Raw genomic sequence first — 14,765 nt, forward strand, 5'->3', positions numbered from 1 at the left:
ACGGAAGCAGGGCAATGTTTTCACACGGTCCCTGTTATGACAGGACACTATCATGACATGCTTTCTTTTTAAAATAAATTTATTCACATAAAAACCAAGTTAACAGGAGTCACACTTTGCTAGAGTGGAATATCCGGAGACCCGGCTGGAGTCCAGTCTCTTCTGGAAACCCTGGCAGGTCTGGGGGCACTGCAAAGCCCCGTGGGGCAAGCCCGAGATCTGGCCCACTGCCCTACCTGGCTGGGCAGCAGCTCACTCACCAGGCCCCTTCCCAGGGTCCAGACCAAGCGGGCCACCTTGCCAAGACAGGGCCTGGCTCAAGGCCACTGCCAGGGCAGGAGCAGGCTCCCCTGAAGGCAGGACCTCAGCCTCCCATCCACTCAGGCTCTGCCGGGGAGGCACTGGTACCCCACCCTGAGCTGAGGGGCAGGCAGGCCAGCCCAAGGCTAGCCCCAGGGTCCTGGCTCAGCACACGACTGGGGGCACAGGCTCAGGGGTCCGAGTCTGTGTCATGTCGCCTCCGGGACTGGGGGCTCCGCCCACTGCCACCACTGTCCCCCCACTTCCTCTTCTTGCGGCAGGGGGAAGAACGGTTGCTAGCTGAGGAGCTGGAATCACAGCGGCCAGGCCTGGTGGAGGAGCAGGGGACAGCCAGGTGTGAGGGTGCCTGGGGAAGAAGCAGGGGACAGCCAGGTGCAAGGAGGGCTGGGCTGAGGTGGAAATGGAGCAGGGAGATGGGCAAAGGGCAGCCTGGTCCAGGCCACCCAGCCCTCCTGGGCTGGGAACAGGCCCCTGCAGCGCCCCAGCCCAGGCAGAGAAAGGTTCCATGCAGAGGGACTGCCTAGTCCCCCAAACCCCTTCACCACGGACAGCTGCTGCCGCTGTCGCTCCTGCCAGCAAGCCGGGAGTACCTAGCAGGAGACGGGGACGAGCAGGCAGCTGCGTCCTTCCTGTGGTGCTTTTCTTTCTTCTTCTTCTCTTTTTTGTGTTTCTTCTTTTTCTTCTTCTTCTTCTCCTTCTTGCTTTTCTTGTGGCTTTCACTGCTAAAAGAGGGTGTACGAAGCATGCCTGAGCCCCCAGCCCATCCAGAGCTCTGCTCTCCTAAATGGGCAGGGAAAGGCTGAGGCCAGGGTCATACCAGATTAGGGGTCTCGACAGGAAATGTGTGTGGCTACTTATGTGAAATAAAACTAAATATCCACTTCCTCAGTGGCACTGACCATGCTTCAGGTGCTTACAGCCCCTTGGGGGCAGCAACCACTGTGGTGGGCAGCACCCATCTGGACAAGCCCGTAGCCCTTGCAGCCCGTGTGCTGGGCTCCCCACTACACAGGCTTCCGGGCCTACCTGGTCTGCTCTGTACATGCTTGCCTTGATCACAAGGCTGCCTGCCCAGTGAAGCCCAGGAGGGCGCAACAGGGACCCATGTCCCTCCTGAGGATGGACCCAGATGTCCTTGGCTGACCCTTTCTTCCCCAGGGCCCTGCCAGGGTTCTGAGCCATCTCCTTGCACAGCCACCTGGCCACCTCTGTCTGCCCTGCCCATCTGTCTGTGCACCTCTTTGCCTCCATGCACTTGTCCAGTTTCCCCAGCAGGCCCAAATGTCACAGGTGTAAAGGACCTTCACCATCCCCCGGCCTGCCACTGCACTTGTCTGCCGGTCCTAAGCATCTTGGCACCACACAAAACTGCCTGCTGGGTGCGGGGTGGTCTTTCCCACCTTGGCTCAATACAATGCCCTCAACCTGTCCCCTCTGCTCTGCCTCTCCTTTAAGGCTTGGCTCAGATGGCCCCTCTGTGGAGTGCTCTCTCAAGCCTGCCTGGTCTTATGGGCCTCAGCATGCTGGCAGCTCTCCCGATTCCAGCCACAGGGTTCCCTGAGAGCTGGGCAACATCTTGGGTCCACAATACAGGGGATTGGCCTGCCATGTAAGTGCCTCACGCTAAGAATGACTTAGAGGGTTCACCAGGATGACCAATTCAAAGGAGGTGGGGTGTCAAGTGTGATGGTTTGGAACTGAATGTATCCCAGAAATAAACATGTTTTTAATCTATGTCTGTGAGTCTGAACCCTTGTAAGTAGGACCTTTTGATGTGCCTACTTCAGTTGAGGTGTGACCTATCTCAAGATCAGGATGGGTCTTAACCAACTCCTTTATAAGTGGAATGAAATTCAGACAGAATAAGAGAAAGCCACAGCAAGCAAGAAGCTAAAAGTCCATGGAACCCAGATCTGGAAGAGAAGTGAGGCCAGGAGAGGCTGCCCGGCGCACTGCCATGTGACAAACGAAGGACCAAGAACCGCTGGCGGCCAGGTCCAGAAGGCCTCAGTCCTCGGGAAGAAAGCATCACTTTGATTTTGGACTTCTAGCCTCAAGTCTGTGAGCGGATAAATTCTATTCGTTTAAGCCAACCCATTACATGGTTTTGCTTGAGCAGCCAAGGAAATTAAAACACAAGAAACACAAAAGCAGGGGGGTAAGCTCAAGCCAGGGGCACAGTTGCACCAGACACACATCCTCCACACTAACCACGGGCAGGCAGCAGGTCTGACTCAGACTTCAGAGTGTGTCTGGAGAAACTGCAGTTCTGTGTTTTTCCAAACTTTCTGCCCAGGGCCCTCAAGGTGTGGCCCAAAGAGGCCTAGCCCCAGTTCCAGAGATTCTTAAAACTCTATCTTAGAAAGTCATGAGATTGTGACCAACAGTCCCATCAGAGGCATCCTGTGTTGCCTGTTTGGCTTTGGGCATGCCAAGGAGGAGGCACTTACCACAGCTCTGCTTTCTCCTCAGACCGAAGCTTCTTTCTAGTGGTGGATGGGGAGGCCCCTGCTGTGCTGCTCTCTACGCGGTGGTGCTGCCAAAAGAAGCCAAAGACGCTTTCTAAGCAGGAGGAGGGCCTGAGCTAGCTCAAGGGGCTTCCAGGCCCAGCTGGGGCTCCAAGAGCCAGGGAATCCAAGCCCCAGATTTCCCAGTCAGGCAGCTGGAAGGGTCCCCTAAAGTGCAGAGAGCCCAAACCCTCAACGACTGCCCTGCAAGGACGGGACCCTGGTGTGTTCTGGGGTGGGGGCAGCGGCATTACCGTGAACACTGACAGCCCCAGCTTGGCAGCCTCCTTGTCTTCTCTGGACAGCACCACCCGGCCAGCAGAGCCACTGTGGGGACACACGCCGTCAGGACATTCCACCACAAGAAGGCCATGCCCTGCTGGAGATGCTCTGCCTCCAATAACCACTTCCACCTGAGTAACCCGCAGTGCCCAGAGGAGGAACTGACCCTCGTTTCCTCTGGGACCTGCTGTGCCAGGATGTTTCCTTTGTCAGGGGCTAAAGTTCCAGGCCCCACCCAACACTGCCCCACCCCGAGGACTCCTAGCACCTTTGCCACCATCCCTGTACCCACACCTAGAGCTTCCCAGGCCCAGGAGCCGGTCTACACCCTTCTCTTCCTGGTCAACGCCTTCTCGCTTACAGATCTCGACAAAGTCCTGAGGGGAGAAAAGAGGGGTCCTCTGAGCTGGCCCTCCCTGCTTTCCAACCACCCCACCATCAGAGTTGTGGCCAGGCCCTCCCTCCCAATCGAACTCAAGTCAAAGGAGCGCCAGAACCACCACTGTCAACTCCAGAGTGCTTCCCCGCCTTGCCGGCAACACTTCCCCTTGGACCAGGGCCTCCCTGCCTCCTCACCTCCTTGCTTAGTCCCGTGGGCTGTTTCTTCACGTTCTTGTAGCCTCTGCAAGGGGCCCAAGCACAAGCTTCAGGAAGCGGCCGCCCCAGGAGGCGGAAGGGCCCTGCTGCTCAGAACCAGGTCCTCCCCTGCCCTCTGGGAGTCTCTGGGCACCACGGCGCTCAGAAGCGGAGGCCCAGCAAGGGGAGGGGTCCGTGCCCCCCTCCCCCACGAGGACACTCACAGAGCTGCCATCAGGGCCTCCTGCTCCGCCTGCCGCACCGCGGCCAGCTCCTCCTCACGGCTCAGCCCCCCGGTGTCCACCCGATCCTTGGCATACCAGGTGAGGTCCCGGCCCTTCTGCCATCGACCCACTGGGGCCATCAGCGAGTTACCTGCGGGGGTGCGGGGAAGCGGGGGTTCCTCGAGAAGCCCTCCCCGCAGCTGGGGACAGCTCGGTCTCCGTCACCCCCGCCCCCGCCAGGGGTAGGCGCTCACCCAGGTAGTTCTCCCGTTGCTTGTCGGTCTTCACGTCCTCCCAGTTGAACTGGTCCTGGCCGCCGCGGACGCCGCCGCGGTTGGAGCCGAACATGGTGCCAGTCGCTGCGGCCGAGGACCGGGGGGCTCTCCCCACGCCCCGAGCGCCGACTCGGACCCGGAGGTCAGCAGAGACAGCGCCAGGGAGAGCCCGCCAGCCGCCGTCCGCCGGCCCGCGTCCCCTTTCCCACCTGGCAGGCCCGCACCCGACGGCCGCGCCGCTTCTCGCGCAGCCCCGCCCGCCCCGGGCCGCGGCTGGTCGCGCGCAGTGACGCACCGCCCCGCGCCGCTCGGCGCCCCGCGCATGACGTCACCCCGACCGTGCGCGCCCGCCCCGCCCCGAGAGCGCCGAGAGCGCCGAGAGCGCCGGGAGCGCCGGGAGCGCCGGGAGCGCCGGGAGCGCCGGGAGCGCCGGGAGCGCCGGGAGCGCCGGGAGCGCGGCGGCGCCCGCCCCTGGCCCCCGCGTGTGCTGCGTGAGGAGAGCCCGCTAGGTACTGCTGCGGTGAGCCCCGTCAGGAAGCTCACGGCTCGGGGCAACGGCGGCGGCTCTGCCTGACGTCGAGGAGGCCGCCGGGTCCCAAGGGAGAAAGGCACGGAGGACTCGGTCGTTCAGGACAGAAGGGCCGCACGGGTCAGGAACGCGCGAAGACGTCGCAGGGGATCTTCCCAAACCCGCCTCCCACTGACGAGGCAGGGCGAGGCCCGAGAAGACGCCCGCGAAGCTCGGCCCTGCGCCGCGGCCAGCTCCTGCACCAGGCGGCTTAGTGGTTGCTCTCGGTGACCTCGTGTTGGCCGCAGTGCATGTGTTTTTAACATGTTTACATTAACTTACTGTGGCGTTAATAAGTATAAATAAATTGTTTAAAAATAGATGTATAAACAAAAATGAATAAAATAAAAATACGTAAAAAATTTTAAAAATAAAAAATGAAAAGACAAAATTTAAAAATGAAAAATGAAGAAAAACGAAAAAATCAAAACAAAAAGTAAACAAATTTTAGAAGAAAAATAAAAAATGTATACAAGTAAAAAACATAACTGCATTTTGTTCTGATAGGGAAACGTTCAAAAGTGGAGATGGTCAATATTACTAAAATCTTCACTTGGCTCTGTTTAAATTGTTGGTTGTGACTGTCACCTGATGATTCAATATCTGAAGTAAAACAATCATCTAAAAATACGGACAAATTTTATTCTATTTAAAATGTTGGTTGAACAGTAGCATGCATACTGAATTTAATGATAATAAATTTAGTGGATTGGGATATCACTCCATTAGCCAAATCGGGGTTGAAATGAAACCACAGGGTGGCAAAAAACCCCAAAACTATGCTCTGAGAACCACTTGGTCATATGGAATTTACAATACATAAAATTGTATATTTCTTTGGTAAACTGACACACACACAGCCTTTATGTCAGTAAACTGTTAGAACACTCTGTGCCCATTTAAACACGGACATTCCATTCCCCTGCCGAGCCAGTTGTTAAACATTCACACACCACAGGAGCCACCAGCACATTTCTCAGCAGGCCCCCTGTCATTACTATGTCAATGATTCATTTCAGCAGATTGATGGGCTAAGTTTTGCAACTTGGTGACACCACAGGCCACAATAAGGAGCAAGACAAGGGTAGAGTCAGGGAGAGAAGAGGCTTTGGCGATGGTCCAAGCAGCCCCTCTGAAGCTACATAACTCCAAGTTCTCTGACCTCACCTTCTCAGTCTCCCTTACTTGCCTTTCAGTTTTGGGGTTCCCAGCTTAACACGGTGGGAGTTAGACCTGTTTGCACCCTGGTTTGGCCTTAGTTGCCCAGAGCATGCAAGGTCCTCCCTAGGTTGGCCTTCCAACACGTCTGCGTCCCTCATAACCCTAACCACCAAACCATGTCCCTGCAACTCCAGGCCTGTCTCTCCTGCTTAGGGACCTCTCTATCTTCCATATAACATGTTCCAAAAACAGATTTGCTCCTTCTCCAGGGTTCCCCAGCTCAGGAAGCATCAACAATGTCCACCAGGAACTGGAGTAGAAACTTTGGAATTACCATATCCCCAGCCTGTTGCCATGTCTTAGCCCCTGAACATCCCTCCTTGCACGCGACCTTTCTAAAGCACAGGGGGTCTTGTCATTCTTCCAGAATGTTTGACTGACCTGTGCTGCTAGGTGTCAGAAAAGCGGTGATGCTGGGGTTGGACAGGCAGGTCGAGAGTGGGAAGGGGCTTCTGGTGTGCTGCTATGTGCAAGTGGGTCCTGCTGACTTGTGAAAAATGAATCCAGCTACACCCTTAGGATTTGTGCACTTTTCTCTATACTATGTGTGGTTGTCTGGAGCTGTATGTACTCTAGAAAAACATGTTCTTAAGCTGAATCCGTTCCTGTGGGTGTGGACCCATTGGAAGTAGGGCCTTTTGATGAGGTGACTTCAGTTAAGGTGTGGCTCGAGTGACTCGGGATGGGTCCCAATCTTATTACTGGAGTCCTCTACAAGTAAAGTGAAATTTAAACACAGAGAGAAGAAAGCACAGGAAGTATGAAGCTGAAGATCAACTGAATCTAGAAAAGAGGCCAGGAGAGGCTGCCATGTGCCTTGCCAGGTGACGAAGGAGGCAAGGACTAGGGCCGCTGGCAGCCAGCCCCAGAGCGCCCGTCTTTGGAAAGAATGCATCACCCTGATGAGGCCTTTAGACTTTCTGTTAGCCTCAAAACCATGAAACAACAAATTCCTGTTGTTTAAACTGAATCATTACATGGTATTTGCCTGAGCCACTACGGAAACTAAGACTCTTCAATAAATTTTAAAAATAAGACTATTCAATCAAAATGTTACATGAAATAGCGGGCCTCCAAGAGATTCCAGTAAACCCCATGCTTTAACGCAGTCAAGGCCCAGTTTGTAGGCTCAGCAGCCCTCCGCCCTCTTCCTGTTATTCATTTTTTCAAGACCTATTTCTTGAGCACTTGCCAGCCAGTTCTAGGTGTTAGGGATAAAGCAGGGTTTGCATTCTGGTGTGGGGAGACAGATAAATGTAAAGATATAACGTTTCATACACAGGGACAGGAGTGCCCAGGATGGCGGGGGGACGACCTGTGCCAAGGCCAAGGCTGAAGGACAGGCCTCCCACGGGAAGAGCGTCACACTCAGAAGCCATCGTGAGCACAGAGACTTGAAGACAGTGATACACAGGGGCGTGCTGGGTGGTGAGGGCGGCCCAGGTCACAGGACCCAAGGGCCGCAGCAGGGCTTCCACTTCCCTTGGAGGGTGATGGGAGAGGGTCCAGGCTTGGCTGTTTGGCAGGCGCATACAGCCTCGGGGAAGCATCGGGTGACGCAGAGCCCAGATGGGAGGCTGCCACCGCTGGCCAGGCAGAAGGCGGCAGTGCCTGGGGAACAGTGGGCTGTGCCGGAACTGGGGTAGGTTTTGAAGGCAGAGCCTCAATACTTGGTCCTGGACCAGATGTTGAGTGTGACCACCACACAGTCCGACTTGTGGCAGATGGTCAGGGGCACGTGAGTGGAAGATGACTCCCAGGGACTGGCTGGAGTGGTGGTACAGAGGGGCGACGAGGCGCAAAGTGACGAACTCAGGGCAGGGGCAGCTTTGTGGGAGATTAGGCCGTTTTCAGCCTGGTGAGTCCAAGTGCCCCCTGGCCAACCAGAACAAGCTGGTGACGAGGCACAGCCTGCACAGGGCCGACTAGCACAGACCTAGGCGCCTTCAGTGCAGAGAGCACTTAACCCTGGGCTGGAAGCTGGCTGGCGGCGAGTATGCTGTCTGGAAGCCAGGGTGTGGAGGGGCCAAGGGTAGAAGGCTGCGAGGGCTGGGAACGGACTCTGCACCAGGCAGCACGGAGGGAGCTGGCTGACCTCGACCGGAGCACGGTGGTGGGACGGGGTTGGAAGGCCATGAGCTGAGTTTATGAGATGGGGAGGGGAGCAGGCGGGGACCACTTGGGGTCTCTTGGGATCTGCTGTGGAAGTGAACAGAGCACTGGGCAGCAGCTTGAGTAGTAAGGTCCATCCAGGGAGGCGTCGGGAGGAGGAGACAGAATGTTGTTGGCTGAGGGAACAGTCCTGGAGAAAAGGACACTACTAGACAAGAGAGAGGAAGAGTTGTTGGAGTGGCATGCCAGTTTGAAGCCAGATGGACCCCAGAAAATCATGTCCTTTGAGCTAATCCATTCCTGTGGTTATGAACCTATTTAAGGGTCCTTTTGATGAGGTTACTTCAGAAGGGCGTGACCCAAGTAGGTCTTAATCCTTTTATGGAGTACTTTATAAACAGGATGAATACAGGGAGACAGAGAGAGAAACCCCCAGACATTGAGAAAGTCCTGGAAATCAACGGAAAACAGGACAGAGAAACCCCCAGAAGTTAGAAGCCATGGAAACCAGGAAGCTGAAAGTGAGAAGACCCGGAAGAGAAGGGAAACGCTGCCATGTGTTTTCCATCTGGCAGAGGGGTCCAGGGTCACTGGCTGCCATGTCTTCGGGCCATGTTGCCTGATGCCTTGATGTGGACATTTCCATGGCCTCAGAACGGAATGTTTATGAGCTACCCCCTTCATAAAAGCCCATCCATTTTTGGCATATTGGTCCTGATAGCTTTAGCAAACTAAAACAAGTGGCAACTCCAGGTAGGCAGAGCAGTGATGGCACAGCTGGGAGGGCTGTGGGCTTGTCTGCGCAGTAGGGTTGGCAGGTGGGGCAGGGGGGCCAGCCCAGAAGAGAGGCAGAGGGGGTAGAAGAAACAGCCCTCTGAGCAGAGTGGGGGAAAACAGTCCAGGCGGGACAGGCAGGCAGGGGTGAGGAGGCTGCGCCTCCAGGACAGAGCTGAGGTGCTGCAGGGGCACGCAGCAGGCTGGACAGCCACACCTGAGGTCCACCGCCAGAAGCCTGTCCTCAGATCCCAGGACATCACACTCCTGCCACCCACTCTGGGCTGTTGGCCACTGCCCTCTGCCAGCCGAGCAGCAAACCCCTAACGCTCCTGGGTGTGTGGAGGCCAGTGCAGAAGGGTCTGGAATGGATGGGGGGTATGGCCAAGAGCCTGACAGATGCTCTGAAGCAGGAGGAGCAGTAGACCAAGTCCGTCTTGCCTCCACTGCCAACTCTGCCGTGGGTTTCTTGTGTGGCCCCAGGCCTGCCCCTCCCTGCTTTAGGCCTCGTGGTGGCCGGCTTGGCGTAAACCAATTCCATGTTCTCCAGCAGGGCTGCAGGTCACGAGGAGCCCTGCCTTGGGACCCTCTGCTTACCTACTGCTAGAATTAGATGGCAAGTTCTGGGGGGCGGTGCCACATGGGGCCTAGCTTGGCGGAAAGGGTGATTTTCAGGGAGGACGTGCTCCTCAGCCAGCTCTCAGGCCAGGGAGTATAGGATGAGACAGCACCAAAGTGAGGTGGTGGTGGGACTTTATCATTAGGAATCAGACACAGATGTGGGGGAAGACCCTCCCTCCAGCTGCACAACTCCTCTCCTGGAACAGGTTCCTGGGCGCAGACACTTTTTTTTTGAAGTACCAGGGACCGGGAATTGAACCCTGGACCTCATGTGTGGGAAGCCGGCGCTCAACCACTGAGTCACATGGGCTTCCCTTAGTTGTTTTTTTTTTTGTTGTTGTTGTTGTTTGTTTTTGTTTTTTAAGGAGGCACGAGGACCTGAACCTGAGACCTCCCGTGTAGGAGGCAGGAGCCCAACTGCTTGAGCGACATCCACTCCCCAGTTACTTTTTGCTCCAGAATCGTCTGTACCGCTCCACATCAAAGTCGTCCTCGAGCTCTGGTTCCTTCTTCGTTTCTGGGAACTTAGCCTCGCGTTTCCGCAACCGAGCCTTCCTCTCCTCAGGAGGCAGAGTGTCGATATCTATGGGCATCTAGAAGAGGAGGCAGAATGCTGATGGTACATTCCCACACCACTCATGAAAAGGGGGGTCAAGCCAGAAAAACACCAGAACACAAGCAGGTTTTAAATTTATAAACTGCTACTCACGTGACATTTTCCCAAGCCTTTGTTTCACTTTAGTTTTATCTATTATACCGTAGTTAGATTTTTACATCTCTTGTTGGGTTTTCTCTCCCTTCGAAGCTTTCTTCCTTAAAAAAAATTCTTCTCTGCATGTTTTCCCAGGATTTGCTTTTTTTTTCAAATACAGAATTCATAACCCCTGCCTGATTTGTGTGCATACTCTTTGGGTCTAAACTAGCATCTCCAATAATAGCCCTTGTCTACAAGAACATCCTTTCCCCACTGATGTACGCTATCTCCGTCATGCTCTGTAGCTACGTGCTTGCTCTGAGTGAACTGGCGCAGGGGCTCCTGGGGAGAGTGGTTTCTCTGGGGCCCTTCTCTCCATGGGCCTGCCAGGACCCAGATCAGAGCAGACCTCAGCAGGCCAACCCAGGCCAGAGGAAGAGCCCTCAGGGCCCTTGTCAGTGTGGCCATGCCTCCTCCTGCCTCTGCTGGGCTGCCTGGCACTTGGTCCCAGGCAAAGCCTGGGCACTGAGCCCAGAGAATGATCTGGCAACCAAGCCTTACCTCCAGCATCCGCCGTGGCTCCTTGTAGCGGATGTGGATGGTCGAGCCGTCCTGCTTGACCAGAAGCACGGGATAGAGGCGCGCATAGGCCTGCCTGTGCAGCCGGGTGAGTGCTGCTCTGTTACAGTCAGCCCTCCAGGAAGATGTATGCAGGAAGTGGCCTGAGGGAGCCACCCTTCTCCCAACACTCTGCCACAGCAGGCTGCAGAAAAACACATGAGCAACGAGTCAGTGGATCGAAGCTGGGGTCTAAGACACCAAACATGGCCCCTAACCGGTCAGTCAGTGGGAACCCGGAGGGCTCTGGGCCTTGGGGTCTGGATAAACGGCAGGTGTGATCATGCGAAATGGGTACCGAAAAGCCAGGCATAATAGGTAGGGCTTTTCCCCAACTCTGGCTTTGTATTGCTGGAGGGATAAACTTCCAAGTGCTGGCTAGAAAAGGCCTGCCCTGGGGATGCTGGCCATGGGAACGGCCTGGCCATGGGCTGCCTGAAGCAGTGACTAGTCCCTGAAAAGAGCAGAGCAGATAGGGCTGGGGAGGCGGGGGGTACACAGTGGATGGTGGGGGCCTCCCACTCACTGCCTCACCTGCCCTGGCCCAGGAGGGGCACCACGGTTTCTGCTGCCTCACCTCCCATGGGCTTTGTGGTGTCCCCTGCTAGGAAGAGTCCACTGTGGGGTGGGCACACAGGGCTGCCCAGACAGCCGAGGCCAGAGAACAAGGGCTGGGAGCCAAGTCGGCTTTAGACAGACGATCACTTGGTGAGGCCTGGATGACCAGCATGGATCCATGGACACGTGGATGGCATGGGAAGCTGACTTGCAGGAGAAAGAGGACCTCCTAGACGAGACCCCCAGAGTCATGGAGGAGGAAGCACAAGCTCTAAAGGGACAGGAATGAGGAGGTGCCCTGTCTGAGCTCTGCCACTAACTGCGGGGGAACCCTGGGCCTCAATATGAGAGGGCTCAGCTCCGCCTGAGACCTCCAGAGACCCTCCAACTCTGAGATTCCAGGGTTAATCTAAATGTGGATTGAGACCCCTCCTAGACCATTCCACCATCCACCTTTTTCTCCACAGCCTGAGGAACAGTGTTGGAAACGCTGCCAGCTTTCCTCGGGACTGTCACAATCTTCAGAAGGGGCTTTGCTGTCCTTTTTTCAGATACCCCCTGGCATGTCAAGCATCATGGACTCTAGTCACCTTCAGTGTCTCCTGATCACATCCATGTCCTTCCTTCCCCGAATCTCGCTAAGCCCCTTCCCTCCACCTGCCAGGCATGTCTAGCCCAGCCCATCCCAGCAAGCCTCCCACAGATCCTCCAGCTTCAACCAGGGCTCCATGCTCAGAGTGCATTTCCTAAAACCTGCCTGCCAGAATCACTGCTCACAGGAAACTCCTGACTGCCCACACAGTTGTCGGGGGTCTCTCAGGCATAACCTCCTCCCAGCCTCTGTGACAAGGCAAGTCCAGACACACAGTGCTGTCTCCCACCTCAGGGCCACAGCCCATGCTGCCCCCACCGGGAACGCCATCTTTCACTTCCCACCAAACCCCATGTTTCCCAGCTGATACCGCTTTGGTCTGTGTGTCCGTCTCGCCCACTAGACTAGAAGTCCTGGGCAAGAACTGCATCTTATTCACTGCTAAATCTCAGAGCCTTAGCATAGGACTCGGTAATTTTGGTAAAAGGAACAAAAGTGTACAAGAAGCATGCTCTGGGAAGTACAGAGAAAGCAAAACAGTCCATGAGCTTCAGAGCCACAAAAGCCAGCAGGTGAGCTAGGATCTGTGCCTGAGGGAGGCTGGGGAGCCCAGAGAAGAGTGGCTCCAGAGACTTGGTGGGTCTGGGGCTTAGGGAGACTTTCTGGAACAAGGGCTGGAGCTGAGCCTTGCAGACACACAGTGGATGCTTTCCAACCACAACAGCAGATCCATCAGGAGCCTTTTCCAGGACAAGATCTCTCCAGGAAACACTCAAGTCTGGAGACCCTTCTCTGTCTTCACACCAACGCATGGCTTTTGATACTGCATACCTTTCCTAAAATTCCAAAGAAACAACATAGACCCTGTGCTCCAAGTTCTATTCTGCCACCACGATCACACCTGCCTCTCTCATTTCAGGGAGGCCAGTGGGTAAGGAGAAAGGGCAGACAGGGAAGCAATTCAGGGGGAAGAGCAGGAAGGTCCACAGCGTTCCCCAAGGACCTAGCACCTGGCTGTACTGCAGGTGCTGATTTAGGAAGGTGATGATGACCACCATCACCATCTATTTGGGGCTGGGTACTCACATGCCATTTCTATTTCTCCTTTGACACCCTGTCAAGGTGTACAGTTGTAGGTATTTTCCAGCTAAGAATACAATGGCTCGTGAAGGCTTCTCCAGGGCAGCAGAACATAAATCTGTTAAGTGGGTATTCTACTTGGGTGATGCCAAGACAGTAATCTCCAGGGGTATGAAAGTCCATGCTTACCCAGACAGGCTGCCCACCACTGCCATTCCTCCTTAGAGCGCCTGTAACACGCAGACACAGTCCAGTCTGGCCTTGGGTGTGTGAGCTGCCAAGGTAGGGAACACAAGAGCAAAAAAAGGAAGGCTTTTCCATTTAATTGATCTTGGTTACAGCCCAACTAGTAAAGAAGCCACAGAACCAAATATACCTCTGATAGGCAAGTTATCACCAGGTCATTTCCCACTGTCTCCCCAAAACCCATCAAGGTTCTCAATCTGGTCCTAGCATTAAAATCACCTGTGGAAGTTTTGTGTTTTGTTTTTCTTTTTAAACAAATGCCTACTCCCGAAGAGTCTAACTCAGAAGTTTGTAGCAGGGTTCCAGTAGATTCTGGTGGATTAGAACTTGGGAGTTAAGAAGTCAGGGATGTTCCTGAGGAAGGAATGCAACGGAATGGGCGGAGATTAGCTCACACCTCCTTTTTTTGTTTTGTTTTGCTTTGTTTTAGGAGGTACCAGAGATTAAACCTAAGACCTTGTACAACAGAAGCAGGCACTCAACCACTGAGCCACACTCACTCCACTCACATCTCATTTTCTAAAATCATTTGATTTTCACACACACACACACACACAAATCTAGCAAGGTAAGGATTGTCATCCCTTTTAACAGAAGGCTCAAGGCTACTTTCCTGTCCCTGACTCACAGGGAAGATTTGTGCTGAGGCATCCTCAGTGAAAAGTCAGAAAAAATGAGTATTTGAAACTTCAAATATTCAGACTCCGGGAAACAGATTTCACAGCCGGGAAGGGCTGGCTTTCATTGACATTCCCTATCTCTAATTAAGGAAGGATCTCCGGGAGGAGGAGTCCGAACCTGGCAGCAAATGGGGGCAAAAAAAGTTCCCGTAGCTTCTAAAACGAAAAACGTTTGGTAAAAGCTGGTGCCCACCCTCCTTCCCTCCCCCGCGCCACAAAAGAAGCCAAGCCAGCAGGTATGCCTGAGGGGCAAGGGGCATCCGGGGCGGAAGGCGGAGGGACCGGCCGTCCGGCTCCACCCCTCTCGCTCGGAAGCCCGTCCCCCTCCGGCCTCAGTTTCCCCAACTGCAGGATGGCGTGGGAAGGGCAGAGTGTCGCACCCTTTCCCCACCAGCCTGGCGCCCGGGAAGGGCCTAGAGGGCCAGATGTCGCGACCCCTACTTGCCACGTGGGAAACCCGCCTAGAAGGGCCAGGAGCTGGGCCAGGAGCTGGGCCAAGGCCACGCCAGGGTCACAGCGGAATCAGCGCCGGGTCCTCCTGCGGCGCCGGCCGCGACGTCATCCGCGGCGTCGCCTCGCTGACGTCTCGGCGGGGCAAGGCCGGCCTGGGGTGTGGGCGGGGCCTGCCCGGAGCCGGGCGGTGGCGTGGGCGGGACCTGCGCGGGCGGAGCCGCCCCCGGGGGCGGGGCCGTGCGGCGGGGGCGGGGCCAGCTCGGCGCTTCCTCCCGGGGGCCGAGCCCGGCGCGGGCGGCGTGGGCGCGGCCGCGCGGCGGGGGCGGGGCCGGCAGGACGCCGACGTCCCTGCGGACGGGGGCG

General features: G+C 55.6%; 2 protein-coding genes across 9 annotated transcripts; both read right to left on the minus strand.

The window, feature by feature from the left end:
* Positions 1-61: 61 nt before the first annotated feature.
* On the minus strand, positions 62-4,444 carry C2H1orf35 (chromosome 2 C1orf35 homolog). 2 transcript variants are annotated; one of them, XM_058286288.1, is made up of 8 exons: positions 4,165-4,444; positions 3,911-4,061; positions 3,687-3,732; positions 3,405-3,487; positions 3,083-3,155; positions 2,772-2,857; positions 912-1,043; positions 62-629 (listed from the first exon to the last, which is right to left on the minus strand). In XM_058286288.1, the coding sequence occupies exons 1-8, from the start codon at positions 4,256-4,258 to the stop codon at positions 491-493; spliced, it is 804 nt and encodes a 267-aa protein (XP_058142271.1). In that variant the 5' UTR covers positions 4,259-4,444; the 3' UTR covers positions 62-490. The 2 variants fall into 2 exon arrangements, with proteins under 2 accessions (XP_058142271.1, XP_058142267.1); XM_058286284.1 differs by having other exon boundaries at positions 62-667.
* A 5,152-nt stretch (positions 4,445-9,596) lies between these two features.
* MRPL55 (mitochondrial ribosomal protein L55) lies at positions 9,597-14,539 on the minus strand. 7 transcript variants are annotated; one of them, XM_071211478.1, is made up of 6 exons: positions 14,395-14,536; positions 13,489-13,623; positions 13,213-13,297; positions 11,371-11,580; positions 10,737-10,938; positions 9,597-10,074 (listed from the first exon to the last, which is right to left on the minus strand). In XM_071211478.1, the coding sequence occupies exons 3-6, from the start codon at positions 13,236-13,238 to the stop codon at positions 9,925-9,927; spliced, it is 588 nt and encodes a 195-aa protein (XP_071067579.1). In that variant the 5' UTR covers positions 13,239-13,297; positions 13,489-13,623; positions 14,395-14,536; the 3' UTR covers positions 9,597-9,924. The 7 variants fall into 7 exon arrangements, with proteins under 7 accessions (XP_071067579.1, XP_058142290.1, XP_058142283.1 ...); XM_058286307.2 differs by having other exon boundaries at positions 14,391-14,536; XM_058286300.2 differs by lacking the exon at positions 13,489-13,623.
* Between the last annotated feature and the right edge of the window lie 226 nt (positions 14,540-14,765).

The sequence above is a fragment of the Dasypus novemcinctus genome, chromosome 2 (assembly GCF_030445035.2).
Source record: "Dasypus novemcinctus isolate mDasNov1 chromosome 2, mDasNov1.1.hap2, whole genome shotgun sequence".
Taxonomy (NCBI): Eukaryota; Metazoa; Chordata; class Mammalia; order Cingulata; family Dasypodidae; genus Dasypus; species Dasypus novemcinctus.